The sequence below is a fragment of the Felis catus genome, chromosome D1, assembly GCF_018350175.1.
Source record: "Felis catus isolate Fca126 chromosome D1, F.catus_Fca126_mat1.0, whole genome shotgun sequence".
NCBI classification, from domain to species: Eukaryota; Metazoa; Chordata; class Mammalia; order Carnivora; family Felidae; genus Felis; species Felis catus.
The window spans coordinates 113,017,426-113,031,065 of NC_058377.1; the positions used below are offsets into that span (position 1 = coordinate 113,017,426).

Here is a 13,640-nt window from a genome sequence, read left to right on the forward strand (position 1 = left end):
GTTTCTGGTGGCCTCCCCCGTGTTTCTCGGCGGCACCTGCAGAGAGCGGAGTGAGGCTGGAGTTGAACTGGGCCGTGGGGCCCTGTGTGGGTTCCCCGCCGGCCCCGGGGCCTCCCGGGCAGGCTCCTCCGCCCCCTGGACGGGGTGAGGGCACTGCACTGGGGCCCGGGAGGCTGTCACTGCCGGCGCCTCCAGCCCGGCCCTTCTCCTGCTCGCTCGCGCCCCCTGCTGGCTGCCCTCTCCAGTGCTCAGTGGGGCGACTGACAAGGCCATCCCTCCCTGGAGGGGGGGGAGTGGTGCCCAGTTCAGGCTTTACTTTCACTTTCACATTCTCCCATGGTTCAGGTGGCCGGCGTGGCCTCCTGCCGAGCTTAATGAGACAGAGCCTGATGTACACAGACCCGTGGACCAGCGCTTTTGCTGGGCGTTCTTCCGCCTGGGCCCCGTGTCGTAGCTGGCCTTCCTTCGGTGGGCCTCCTGCATCCGCTGTTTCTCCCTCTCCTGGGATGCCAGTCACGTTTCCTGGTTATGGCAGTATGACTGGGAATTTTTTTCTTGATTATTCCACCGATACCCTTTCCTTAGAAGAGTATGATAACACAGACGTGACGTAAGATGTACCACCTTGACCACTTACAGGTGCTCAGCTCAGGGGCGCTAAGCACGTTCACGCTGTTGTGCGGCTGTCCCCACCCTCTGCGTCCAGAACTTTCCGTCTTCCCAAACAGAAACTCTGTCCCTGTGAAACACGGGCCCCCTTTTGTCCGTGATGAGTAACGCAGCTGTGAAGAGCGCTGTGCAGATATCCCGCCTAGTTCCTTCGTGTGGACACTTCCGGAGCGGAAGTCTGGACTGTGGCAGCTAGGTTTCAGGATTCCAAGAATCCGCCACACCGGTTTCCACAGCAGCATCCAGACCTCGGTTTCTGACCGTTCCCACCAACACTTGTGATTTCTGTCCTTCTGACGGTAGCCTTCCTGATGAGTGGGGGCCGTGGCCCGCGGGGCACTGGGTCTGCACTTCTCTGAGCACCGGTGAGGCTGACCAGCTGACCATGAGCTGGGAGTCCTTTTCTGTCTGTGGACGCACATTTGCAAGAGTTTCTTTAGGCTGTACGTCTGGGGTGGAGGTGCTGGGCTGTCGGCCGTGTGTCTGCCTAACCGTCGGGTCCCCAACACCGGCCACGCGTCCGGTGATTCTCCGGAAGGACGCGCGGGACTCGGCGTAGACTTGTCCTCACATCGAAGGGGTCTCACGGGTCTCACGGGGTTGTGGCTGGGGGCGAAGCTCGGGCCGAGTCTGGAGGAATCCACACACGGGCCTCCCCGGTTCCCGCAGACGCGCGGCTCGCCCTCCCCCACCAGAAAATGTGTGGCCACCCACGGTAGATGTTCGTGTGCAGAGAGTCCATCGGACCCTCCACGTCCGAGGCTTCACGGGTGCTGTCACATCCACCCAGCACCCAGCACGGCTTCCCCCGACCACGGCTCCCACCCACCAAGTCTCCGACTCCAGAAACTAGCAGGTTTATGTTTTGCGTCAGCCACACTGTTCGCTCGATGACACAGAGTGGTCCCGGTGTCCCCGCCTCTCCATGCAGGGACGTTTTCCTGCAGACTCAGCCGGGGCCGCCCTGCCCGCGGGCCTCTCCAGGGGGGCTGGCAGCTGGGGCCTGCCGTGCAGTAACGCTTCCCTAAGTGTCTGTGTCCTCCCGTGTCTGTGACACGTGTCCCCTATTGTTCACCGGCACTTGGGGTTGCCGGGTTCCTTTCGTGGGTGGGATAGGAGCCGGCACGTGACGGGCTCGTTACTGTAGTTTGGATCCGCATGTGTCTGACCTCTCGCGAGATGGCCTTTCCGTGTGCTCTCTTGACGGCCGTGATTCTGGGCACAGGTCTTCTGCCCCATTGTCCACCTGGATTTCTGTCTTCTTACAGGTTTAAAAGTGTCCTTACTCCTGGACACTAACCCCTTGTCATCTAAATACGTTGCAAACGCTCTCTCACAATCTCTGGCATTTCTTTTCACTTTCTTTCAGTAACAGAGGGTCTCAATTCTGACGCAGTCAAACGTATCAGCCTTTTAAATGCTCCTTTGTGTTCTGTGTCAGGTCTGAGCGTGTGGTTGCCCAGGTTCTCCTCTGTTGGCCACGCCACCCACCCCGTGTGAGCATCTCGCCAGCTGTCCCTGGCGTCAGGGAGGGAGGAGGTCTAGGCTCGTTTGTGCTGTCTCTTTCTTCCCGTGTGTTTTCGCTTGTCCAGGCCCATGGGGGGCCCAGGTGGGATCTTAACCTTCATACGGAGGCGTCGTTTCGGATGGGTCGGTCCCCTCCATTCTGTCTTCCTGTTTCGTCTGTTTCTTTAAAGACCTGGTGTTTAGAGCAGTTTCAGGTTCCCGGCAAGACTGAGAGGAGGCACGGAGATTTCCCACGGGGCCTTCCCCTCCAGTTCCCCTCCAGCCCCACCTCCTCCACTGTCAGCACATCACCCGCAGACGCATCGTCGTCACCGAGAACCCACAGCAGACACGGGTTCTGTCCTGGGGGGGGGGGGGTGGTGCGTGTTCCATGGGTGTGGACGGATGTGCAGTGGTGCGCACATCTACTCCAACGTCAGGCAGAGTGGATGCCCTGCCCTGGGCATGCCGTGCGCCCCGCCTGCACGTCCCTCCCTGTCCCCAGCCCCTGGAAACCGCTCGTCTGTCTGCGGCCTCCGTGCATTTCCCTTTCCAGAACGTCACAGAGTTGGCATCGCACCCCATGTGGCCTTCTCAATTGGCTTTTGTCACTAAATCTACACGTCAGGGTCATCCACGCTTCCCCTGTCCTGAGAGCTCGCGTCTCTTGAGCGCGGGGTAAGACTCCGTCCGCTGGACGCCCCACAGCTGGTTTATCCGCCCACCTGCCGAGTGCACCTTCGTGGCTTCCGAGGTTAGGCAGTTGTGAAGAAGCTGATAGAAACGTCCACCTGCAGGGTTTCGTGTGGACGTGAGTTTCCGGCTCCTTTGGGCAAATACCAGGAGTGTGGCTGCTGGATCCTAGGAGCATGCTCCGTTTTGCAAGAAACCAGCACACCGTCCCTCCAGAGTGGCTGCTCCGCCCCCGATCCCGGCAAGAGGGAGACCTTGCCGTTCTGACTCCCCAGCATGGAGTGTGTGTGTGTATTTTGGCCCTTCTGACAGGCGTGTGATGGTATCTCACTGTTGGGGTTTGCGTTCCCCCGACGGCATCGGTGGGGAGCACCTTTCCACGTCCTTCCCTGTTTGCCATCTGAGCCGCTTTGGCGAGGGGCCTGTCGAGGTCTTTGACTCAGTCTTCATCGAGTTGTTTGTTTTCTTACTGTTGAGTGTGCACGTTTCGGATAAGAGCCCTTTATCAGCTGTGTCTTTGCAAGTAGTTTCTCCTAGTCTGAGGCTCGACTTTTCGTGTTGACTGTGGTTTTCCTAGAGCAGAACTTTGTGATCTTAAAGTTCAGCCGTCGGCACACCACTTCCTTTCCTTTTTCTTTGTTTTTTTTTTTTTTTAAATGCTCTTTCGAGAGAGGGGAAGAGAACTGGTGGGGGAGGGGCAGAGAGAGAGGGAGACACAGAACTCAAAGCGGGCTCCAGGCTCTGAGCCGTCAGCCCAGAGCCCGACGCGGGGCTCGAACCCAAGAACCGTGAGATTGTGACCCGAGCCGGAGTCGGATGCTTAACCGACTGAGCCACCCAGGCGCCCCGCTAATATTTTATTAAGGATTTTTGCATCTATGTCCGTGAGAGATACTGGTCTGCAGTTTTCTTTTCTTGCAATGTCTCTGTCTGTGTTTGGCGTTAGGGTAACGCTGTCCTCGTGGAATGAGTTAGGAAGTAGTCTGTCTGCTACTTTCCTCTGAAAACCTGTAGAAAATTGGCATAACTTGTTCCTTCGGCGTCTGATAAAATTCACCAGTGAACCCACCTGGCCTGGGTGATGTCTGTTTTGGAAAGTTACAAATTATTGATTAAATCTCTTTAATAGACATAGGATACAGGCTTTTTTCGGATTGTGTGGATCATCTTGGGTGAGTTTTGGCAACTTCTGTCTTTCAAAGAATTGGTCCATTCGTCCAGGTTTCAAGTTTGGGGGCACAGGGTTGTGTACAGTGTTACTTTATTATGCTTTTAGTTTTCATGGGGTCTGTAGTAATGTCCCTCTTTCACTTTGAGTACTAGTATTGTCTTCTCTCTTTTTTTCTTAAGCAGCTTGGCTAGAGGCATATCAGTTTTATTCATTTCCCCAAAGAACTAGTTTTTGGTTTCGTGGATGTTTTCTGTATGGAGTTCCCGTGTTCTGCTTTAATTTTTATTATTTCTTTCTTCCACTTTGGACTTAATTTGTTCTTCTTTTTCTAGTTTGTTAGGTGGAAGTGTAGACGATTAATTTTAGACCTCTTTTTCTTCTCTGATCTATGCGCCTAGTGTTACAAACGTCCTCTAAGCACTGCTTTTGCCGCATTTCACAAATTTTGGTACACTGTGTTTTCGTTTTCATTTAGCTCAAAAACTTTTTATTTATTTAAAAAAAATTTTTTTTACATTTATTTATTTTTGAGAAACAGAGTGAGACAAAGCATGAGTGGGGGAGGGACAGAGAGAGGGAGACACGGAATCCGAAGCAGGCTCCAGGATCCGAGCTGTCAGCGCAGAGCCCGAAGCAGGGCTCCAGCCCACAAACCGTGAGATCGTAACCTGAGCTGAAGTCGGACGCTCAACCGACTGAGCCCCCCAGGTGCCCCTAGTTCAAGACTCTTAATGTTTTCTTGGGATAACCTTCTTTGGCCCGTGTGTTCTTTAGAAATGCGTTCTCTGATCCCCATGTATTGTGGGGTTTTCCAGCTCTCTTTCTCTTACTGGTTTCTAGTTCAGTTGCACAGTGGTCCGAGAGCAGACACGCCGTATGGTTTCCGTTCTTTTGAATTCGTTCAGGCGTGTTTTATAGCCCAGCCTGTGGTCTGTGTTGGTGAACGCTGCGTGTTCTGCCTGCTGTCGGACGAAGTGGTCTGTGGACGTGCATTGGGTCCAGCCGACTGATGGTCGTGTTGAGTTCATCCGCCTCCTTACCCATCTCCTACTGCTGGGTCCGTCCCCTTCGGAGGGAGGCGTGTTGAAGTCCCCAACCACCTCTGCGAGTTCATCTGTTTCCCCTCGCACTTCTGCTTGCTTCTGCCTCGTGTGGTCTGACGCCCTGCCCCCGGCCCCGCACACCGTAAGCACGGTTGTCCTGTAGAACTGACCCGTTCGTCCTGCCACGTCCTTCTCTATCCCTGACGACTCTCCTGGCTTCGAAGTCTGCTTTGTCTGAAGGGAGCTACTCCTGCTTTATTTCACTGATTTGCACCGTGGTCGCACAGTGCATTTCCACCATCCGTTTGCTTTTGATTTGTACGTGTCTTTTTACTTAAAGTGGATTCCTTGTGGACAACTGAGAGTTGGGTCTTGGATTTTGATCCACTCTGATGATCTCTTTTCGTTGGTGCGTTTAGACCATTGACATTCAAAGTGATGTTGATGTACTTGGATTCTTATCCACGCTGTTGTGTTCTCTTGTTGCCCTCGGTCTTTGTTCCTGTTTTGTCTTCCCCTCCTTGTCTGTCTTTCGTGGTTTTAAGTGAGCCTTTCACATGATTCTGCTTTCTCCCCTTTTACCGCATATCTAACACTTGATTTTCAGTGGTTGCCCTAGAGTTTGCAATATACGCTTGTGACTAATCCCACTTTCAAAAACACTGTGCCCTTCGTGGTCGTAGGAGTGCCCTACAATAACGAGATGACCCTAGTTCCTGCTTCCCGCCCTTGTGTCGTGGCCGTCACTTGTCTTAGCCGTCTGGAAACACAGAGGGCGTTGTGTCTACTTAAACGGGTACGAAAGTGTGCAGGTCGATGCATTCCCACTGCCATCATTTTGAACAAGCTGTTCTCTGTTGGATCAGTTAAGAGAAATAGAAGTTCTGGGGCACCTGGGCGACTCCGTCGGTTGAGCAGTCCGACTCGTGGTTTTGGCTCGGATCGTGATCCCAGGGTCGCGGGATCGAGCCCCACGTCTGGCTCTGCGGTGACAGCTTGGAGCCTGCTTGGGACTCTCTCTCTCCCTTTCTCTGCCCCTCCCCTGTTCACGTGCATGCTCTTTCTCTCTTCTCTCTAAAAAATAAGTAATGATCAATGGCTTATATTTTACGTGCGCTTAATTCTTTCCGCGATGTTCTTTCTTACTTTATGTAGACCCAAGCTTCCGACCTCTGTTACTTTCGTCCTCTCTAAAGAGCTTCTTTGGACATTTCTTGCAAAGCAGGTCTGCCGGCAACACGTTCCCTTGGTTTTTGTTTCCCTGAGAGTTTGGTTTCCCTTTGCTTTTGCAGGCCGACGTCACAGGGCACAGAATTCCCCGGGTGGCAAGCGTTTTGTCTCAGCACTTAAATAAATATCTCCGTCCTTCTTTGCTTGCACGGAGCGTGAGGACGAGTCGGGCGCAGTGCTCGCCTCTGCTCGTCTACCAGCGAGCTTCCTCTGGCTTCTTTCAGGATTGCGTCAGCTTTGATGGGGTGCGGCCCGAGCTCGGCGTGCCTGGGTGCGGCGTTCCGGTGTTTCTCCTGCCCGACGTCCCGGGGGCTCCGTGCGCCTGCGGTTAGGGTCCGACACGAATGGGGCGCTCTCACTCGCTCGGGAGTCCGACGTTTCTCCTTCCCTTTCCCTCTGCTGTCCCCGTGACGCACGTGTGGCACGTCTGTGGTGGGCCCGGGGCCTCGGCTCCCCTGTTCGGTTTCGTTCACTCTGTGAGAATGAAGCCTTTCTCATGTTCAGTTTTGGGGGTTTCTGTTCTGTTGTCCTCAAGCCCCGAGATTCTTCCGCCGGCCGCGTCCAGTCTCCCGATGACCCCACAAGGACAGTCTTTGTTTCTATCACGCTGTGGTGGATCCCCGACGTCTCCTGCCCGTTCTCTCAGGACTTCCTTCTCTCTGCTCACCTTGGCCCTCTGTTCCTGCGCGTGGTCGGCCGCATCCATCGGAGCCCTGAGCGTATTCATCCCAGTAGTTCGACCCCCGGGTCTGCCAGCCGCCCTGTGTCTTCACGTCGTTCTCTGCCTCTTGGCGTGCCCGGTCGTGTTTCCTCGATAGCCAGCCGTGAGGTTCCCGGCTGTGAGGGGACGGGCGGGGAGGTGACCAGGCTGGGGGCCGGGCCCCGTGCCAGGTGCCGTGAGCGGGGTTCAGTCTCAAGCGAGCCCACGCCTCTGGACCGTGCCTCCCTGGCGCCCGGCGTGGTGGCCGTGGGGCCGAGCGTCCTGGTGGGGCCCTGTCACCGCCCGCCAGCCCGGCAGCAGGTAGCAGGTATGTTCCAGGTGGGAGCCTGGCGGGAGCCCCTAGCTGCGCCTTTCCTGTCCACATCGCGGTACAGACGTGCCTCCCTGCGTGTCCTCACTGTGTCTTCCGTGTCCTCTTTTCCTGAACTTTCTCTCTGCACCCTTTGTTCTTGGCCCCGTTGCCCCCACTGGCGGACTGCAGACCGCCTGCCTGTCCCCACATCCCCGTCACTGCTCCGGTTAAGATGCCGAAGGCGCCGGGTTCCTCCAGAGCAGGACCTCAGGGTCCCCCCGGCCTGCACGGCTCAGGCCACGGCCACGACACTCACCTCCCATCACAGATGGACATTCCTCCTGTCTGACGGGAGTGCTGCGGTGACAGGACACGTCTCGTACCGGCACCGCGCTGTTGCCCGTGACGTGGGCCTGCTGTCTTCAGTTGACGGCATCTGGCGGTCAGGGCGCCCTGGCCGAGAGGCCTCCCTCCGGGACGGGGCTGTGCCATCTCCGTGCCCTGGCTGTGGACGACCGCACCGTGCCCGCTCCTGCCCCGCCCCGGCCCGTGGCAGCGGCGGCCCCGCTTGTCCCCACGGCCACCCCAACCCTGTGACCACAGCGGTCGGACCTCCTGAACGTGCTGCGTCTTGGAACCTCCCGCTTAGGCAGCCTGGTGTCTGTCCCCGTGCTGAGCCGTTTACACGAGCACCGCGGTCTCACGGAGATGGCGGCTCGTCGTGGACGTGGCTTTGCGTGGCACATCCTTGAATTCGAGGTCTCGGTGCGGACCAGCTGCACGAGATGCGGTCCCGCAAAGCTCGTACACGTGTGTGGATGCTGGTCTTTGTCCACAGGTGTTGTTGGAAGAAGCGAAAGATTTGCTCTCCGACTGGTTGGACTCCACCCTGGGCAGCGAAGTTACGGACAATTCTATTTTCTCCAAACTGCCCAAGTTCTGGGAAGAAGAATTCCACAGAGACATGGAAACCCTGAACGTAAGTGTCGCCAGGTGTCCCGCCCTTGCTCTCTCATCGGGGCCCGATGATCGCGATCCGGCCGTCTTCGGTCAGGTCTGAAGTGCGGGCCGGGGGCCCGCGGGCCTTCTTGGCCTGCATTTGGTGCCGGGGCTTCCTGGAGCGTGCCGTCCGAGGCTGCTGTTCCAGAAGGAAGAGGGTCACTTGTTCTCCTCACCCCCAGGTTCTCCCTCCGGACGTCCTGACCCGGGTGAGCGAATATGTGCCGGAGATCGTGAACTTTGTCCAGAAGATCGTGGACAACGGCTACGGGTAAGCTCGGGGCCCTCCCCGTGGGAGCACGGCGTTCCGGGAAGGTTGTGCAGGGAAGGCGGCAGGGAGGGGAGCTCGTGGTGCTGTGGGGCTGCGGCCACCAAGCCCCCGGCTCCGGATGGCACAGGGCGGGGTCGTTCCTCCGCGGGCCGCGAGGGCAGGCTCTGTCCCGGCCCCTGGCCTCGGCTGGCAGACGGCGGCCCTCTCGCTGCCTTGGCACACACTTGTCACTCTGCACACGGGCTGCTGGGGCTCCTTTTGTGTCCTCGTCACCTCCTCTGACGCAGACGCTGCGTAGATGTCATGCGGGGTTGGGGCTCCCCCTGGTGACCTCGCTTCGCCCCTGCAAAGACCCCGTCTCCAAACACTGTCCCGTTCTGGGGGGCTGCGGGCTAGCACTGACACACAGGACTTGGGGGGGACGCGGCCGAGCCCATGTCCTCACCGCGGGAGCAACCGCCCCTGTGTCACGCCGACCCTCCCGGCAGCCTCGCTCCTCGGTGCCGCTGAGTCCTCAGCGTCGGGGCCGCGGCAAGGATGCGCGTGCTGTAGAGAGCGCCCGCCTGCGGGCTGCCGGCGAGACCACGGCTAAGTCCGCGAGCACGGGGCCGGGCTGGTGAGCGTGGAGGCGCAGTTTCCGCCGCACGGCGTGAGACCCCTTGTCCACGAGTCACCTCCCAGGGACGCGTGTTTCCTCGAGGCCCTCGGCCTCGGTTATGACCCTGGTCTGCCCTCTCGGCACCACCTGACCCGCGAAACACCGTCCGCGTCTCTGAAGTCAGCGCTGTCGGGAATCACCGACGCCCAGAAGCGTAACTGGGGCCGTGGGGTCTGCCGCGCGGGGGGAGGGGGGCGCCCTCCCCTGTGCCCCTGCTCTGGGAGGTTCCGTCCCCGCCTCTCGGGCGAGATGAGGTGCCACCGAGCGGAACGAGGAGAGCACAAGACCTGGTGTGGGGCCCGGAGTAGCACAGGCTCTCTGGAGGTGGTGACGCCTCCCCTGTCCCCTACCTGGCACGGTCCCTGCAGGGTGACACGGGGTCGTGTGCCAGACTGAGTGCCGTGGGCGAGGCCAAGGTGAGAGAAGACAGATCATTCCGGGCTGGAATAACGTGGAGGGCTGCTGAGAGGCAGAGAGCTTGGCGGGGCCGTGCAGGCGGGTGGAAGGCAGACCGAGCGAGGGCAGGACACCCGGGACCGTGCCGTCACCGAGGCGAGGGGCAGGGCGGGAGCTGTGTGGTCCAGGGCTGCGAGGCGGAGGGACTGCACGGGGACACGCCGTCCCGAGAGTGAGGAGTTGGCCTCCGTGACGAGGCGTGCGTGTCGGGCCCGCTTGGCCTGCACGGCGGCCGTGGTTGCGAGTAGCTACGTCACGGGGCCGCAGGACGGCCGAGGCCGCGCTGGACGCAGTGGGCAGAGCAGAGTTTTAAGAGGCCCGCGGCCCGTGCAGCCCTTTGGCTTTGCAGGTTGTGCTCCTCCGAGGCGCCCGGGCTGTCCGCGGGTCTGTCCGCTTTCCCACAGCCTGGTTCTTACTTTCCAGGTATGTTTCCAATGGGTCCGTCTACTTTGACACCGTGAAGTTTGCTTCCAGCGAGAGACACTCCTACGGGAAGCTGGTGCCCGAGGCCGTTGGGGACCAGAAAGCCCTGCAGGAAGGGGAAGGTAAACGGGGCCGGGTGAGGGGGTTCAAGCCCAGGCCTTGCCCCCGCCCCCAGCCTGCCTCACCCGGGCACCTGGGGGCTGTGCCTTGTCGCCCAAGGAGTTTGGGGGGTTTTCCGCAAGAAACAAAAAAGCGAGCGTATCCAACACCATCTCAAAAAGCGTAGCGGACCCCGGGCCTGGATCCGGAGAGTCAGGGCGGCTTGTGGGACGCCCTGCGTGCCGGTGTGGGACGCCCAGTGCCGATGTGTCACGAATATGCGGGTTGCGACCTGGTGAATGAGGGGGCAGAAGCCACCCCCCCCCCCAACCAGGGTCAGCAGGTGGCCCCCTTGGCATCTGAGCTTCTGCCTTTGGGAAAGTGGAAACCCCAGGGCTGTTTGGATTGAGGCTACGGTTTCAGCACACCCACGCCAGAGGAAGTACGGTCCCGAGAGCTGGCCCTTACGGGTTCTGGTCGCACACAGTGAGCCGGGGGAACGGGAGACAGCGGCGAAGCGGGACCCTGGTCCTCGTCAGGCGGTTGGGGTGGCGGTCACCGCTTTCCACGGGCTCAGCTCTGCGCAGCTGTCTTAAAGGTGCCCTGGGACGAGCAAGACAGGAACGCGGGGCAAGAATTGCCAGGTCAGGTCTTTGTGGGCATGTTCCGATTCTGGGCGGCACCTCAGAAGGCCTGGTTCCTCTCTCTTTTTTTTTCTCTTTTTAAGTTTTTTACTTGAGAGGGAAAGAGAGAGAGACAGAAGGCCTCTGTGCACACACGCGAGCGGGGGCGAGGGGGCAGAGGGAGAAGAGCCTGACTTGGGGCTGGAACTCATGAACCATGAGATCGGGACCCGAACCAAATCCAGGAGTCAGACGCTCAGCCCCCTGAGCTGCCCGGCCACCCCGAGGATCGCTGAAGACATCCTGCGGAGTAAAGGAGGTCCCGTCACGATGCTGAGGCACCCGTGTCCTCAGAGGATCGTCACAGACTTGGGTGGACCGGCAGCGGGGCCCCCGCATCCCTGCGGCATCAGGGACGCACCCTGGTGTGCACGGGAGGTGCCGGGCACGCCCCACGCACGGGTCGCTCGGACGGGCCGAGGCCCCCAAGACGCAGAGGGGTCGAGGTACGCGGGCAGCGGGGCTCTGTCTAGCAGACGGGCCTTCGCACACGCGAACGAGGGCAGGGCCCTCCCATAAGCCCGCGTGGGACCCACGCCCGGCCGCAGAAGGGGTTGCTCCTCACGAGGACCACAGCTTCTGCCCATGGCGCGCTGAGCTGGACACCCGCCCTGAGGGACGTCCGGACCTGTTTGACGTCGCACCAGAGCCGCAGTGGAGGTCACTCCGGGTTTGGAACCCAACGGCCACGGGAGGGCCGCACGGTCCCGTCCCCCCCCCCCCCCCCCCCCGCCCCCGTCTGGGGGAGCTCACGCGCCAGTTCCGGGCCGCCCGACGTGTTACGTGTAGTTGTGAAAAAACGCAGACGGCGGTGAGTGGGGCCAGCTGCCGGAAAAGCCCCGAAAGGAGCAGCAAAGCACCAAAGGAGCGGTGCCTGAAATAGCGGTAATTGAAACAGCCAACAGCTGGTTCTTCGCGAGGATTCGCGATACAGAGAACCCGCTAGCGGGACCGACGAGTAAACACAGAAGATTCGAAAATACGTCCAGACGGGGCTGCACGGGACCAGAGACGGTGGCGTCTGCGAGAGCCCGGGAGGACGGGCCCGCGCCGCTCGGCCCGGCGCGGCCAGGGGCGGCCTCCAGTCGGGGCAGGGAGAGCCCCAGAGACGGGAGGGGCCCGCCGCGCTAGGGACCCCGCACCGTGTGCCCCGGCTGCGTTCGTTTCCTTTCTGCTTTCTCTTCTCTCTTCTCTTTCGTCCTTTCCAGTAACCTCTACGTCCAACACGAGGCTTGAACTCACGACCCCGAGATCAAGAGTCTCGTGCTCATCCGACTGAGCCGGGTGCCCTGGGGTCTTAAATGTCACTTGTTCTTGGGTCTTTTTTCCCGGACTGACGTCAGAATCTCTGTGTTCCGGGGCCGAAGTAGTCGATCCGACAGCGAATATAAAGGGACGAGGGGGGTCACGCCCTCCTTCGGGGACAGTTCCGCTTCCCTGGCTGTGCTGACGGCACAAGGCTCCTCACTGCATGGACGCTGGGATGCGGGGCTCCGGTGGAGAAGGGGCCTGGAGCCATCTCGGGGTGCGGGGCATCGGGGAGGCAGAAGGCACGAACCCGCTGTGCCTGGGGTCACTTTGGGTGCCTCAGGAGGGAGACGAGAAAGGACACCAGGAGAGTAGCAGGGGTCGTGTGACTTACTCCTCTTGAAGAGTCTAGAGCAACTATCAGGTGTCCCCCAAAGTGGCACTTGGCGAAGGGTGTGGGGAGGGGTGTGTGTGAAAGGGGGTCCTCTGTTCCAGAACTTTCCAAAAAATTTTCTGAAAAGTCAGGTACGTTCATAGTAAGTGTGTTCGTTATCGTGAAAATTAAAAGCCTGGATGCACACTGTTGGCTAAATACAGGCTGGCCAGAGGGTGTCATGACAGCCCGTCACATCGTCTTTGAGCGGCTGGTGTGATGTGGTGACTGGCTCAGTGAGAAAGAGACATGAGACCGGGGTGGAGTCTGTCCTGCTGTGTGTGGATGTGTGTTTGTTTGCAGAGACTAAGACAACCCAGAAACCTGCACACGGGGGCACCTGGAAACTGACAGTACCTGTCAGCCTTCGTCTGTGACCGTGGCGTTGTTTTCCAGGTTTTCTCGTAGTTTCCAAGCATTCTACTTGTAGTGCCCGTGTCATAGGCGTCAGCTCTGTCGTAAAAATATCCTGCGCGCGCTCTCCCTCGGCTGTTCTCGGGTCGCCCGCCCTGTTGCTTGAACGGTGGCGGTCTTTGAGGTCGGCCGTGTCTGCAACTGTGGGCCCCGGGAGGAGTCTGTCGTTCCTGTTCCACTGTTGTCCATGGGGAGGCGACAGGACCCAGGACGAGGCGGCGTGGAGACCACGCACGGGGCCCCGCGCTGGCCCCGCTCACCTGGCCCCCCTGTGAGGGGGACTGACCGCAGGCGTTCGTTCGTTCTCTCGGCAGCCGGTGGGTCCGTGGGCGCCACGGCTCCTGCGTGTGGCCCAGGGAAGTGTCCCGGGGTGATGGCGTTGTCCTTTCCCGTTGCTCCCACCCCAGGCTGGCCTGCCCCTGGGGGCCCGGCCGTGACTGGCCGCGGCTTTCTCCTGGGGGGCCGCGTCTGGGAGCCCAGCTCGGCCAGGAGGAGCGGTGACGTCCCGCTTCGCCATCTATGGGGCCGAGCTGGAGGGCCAAGGAGCCGCACACAGCGGGTTGGCTGGTTCTCAGACTTCCCAGAACCGGGAGCCGTGCGGGCCGCCGAGACGAGCCCGCCCCACCGAGGG

At 59.6% G+C, this 13,640-nt stretch overlaps 1 protein-coding gene across 1 annotated transcript in view; it reads left to right on the forward strand.

Annotated features, from left to right (window-relative positions):
• Window positions 1-13,640, forward strand: part of CARS1 (cysteinyl-tRNA synthetase 1) — a 45,501-nt gene that overhangs the window by 15,584 nt on the left and 16,277 nt on the right. The window contains 3 exon segments of the mRNA XM_011287089.3: window positions 8,164-8,304; window positions 8,507-8,595; window positions 10,133-10,254. Coding sequence (XP_011285391.1) covers window positions 8,164-8,304; window positions 8,507-8,595; window positions 10,133-10,254 — 352 coding nt within the window.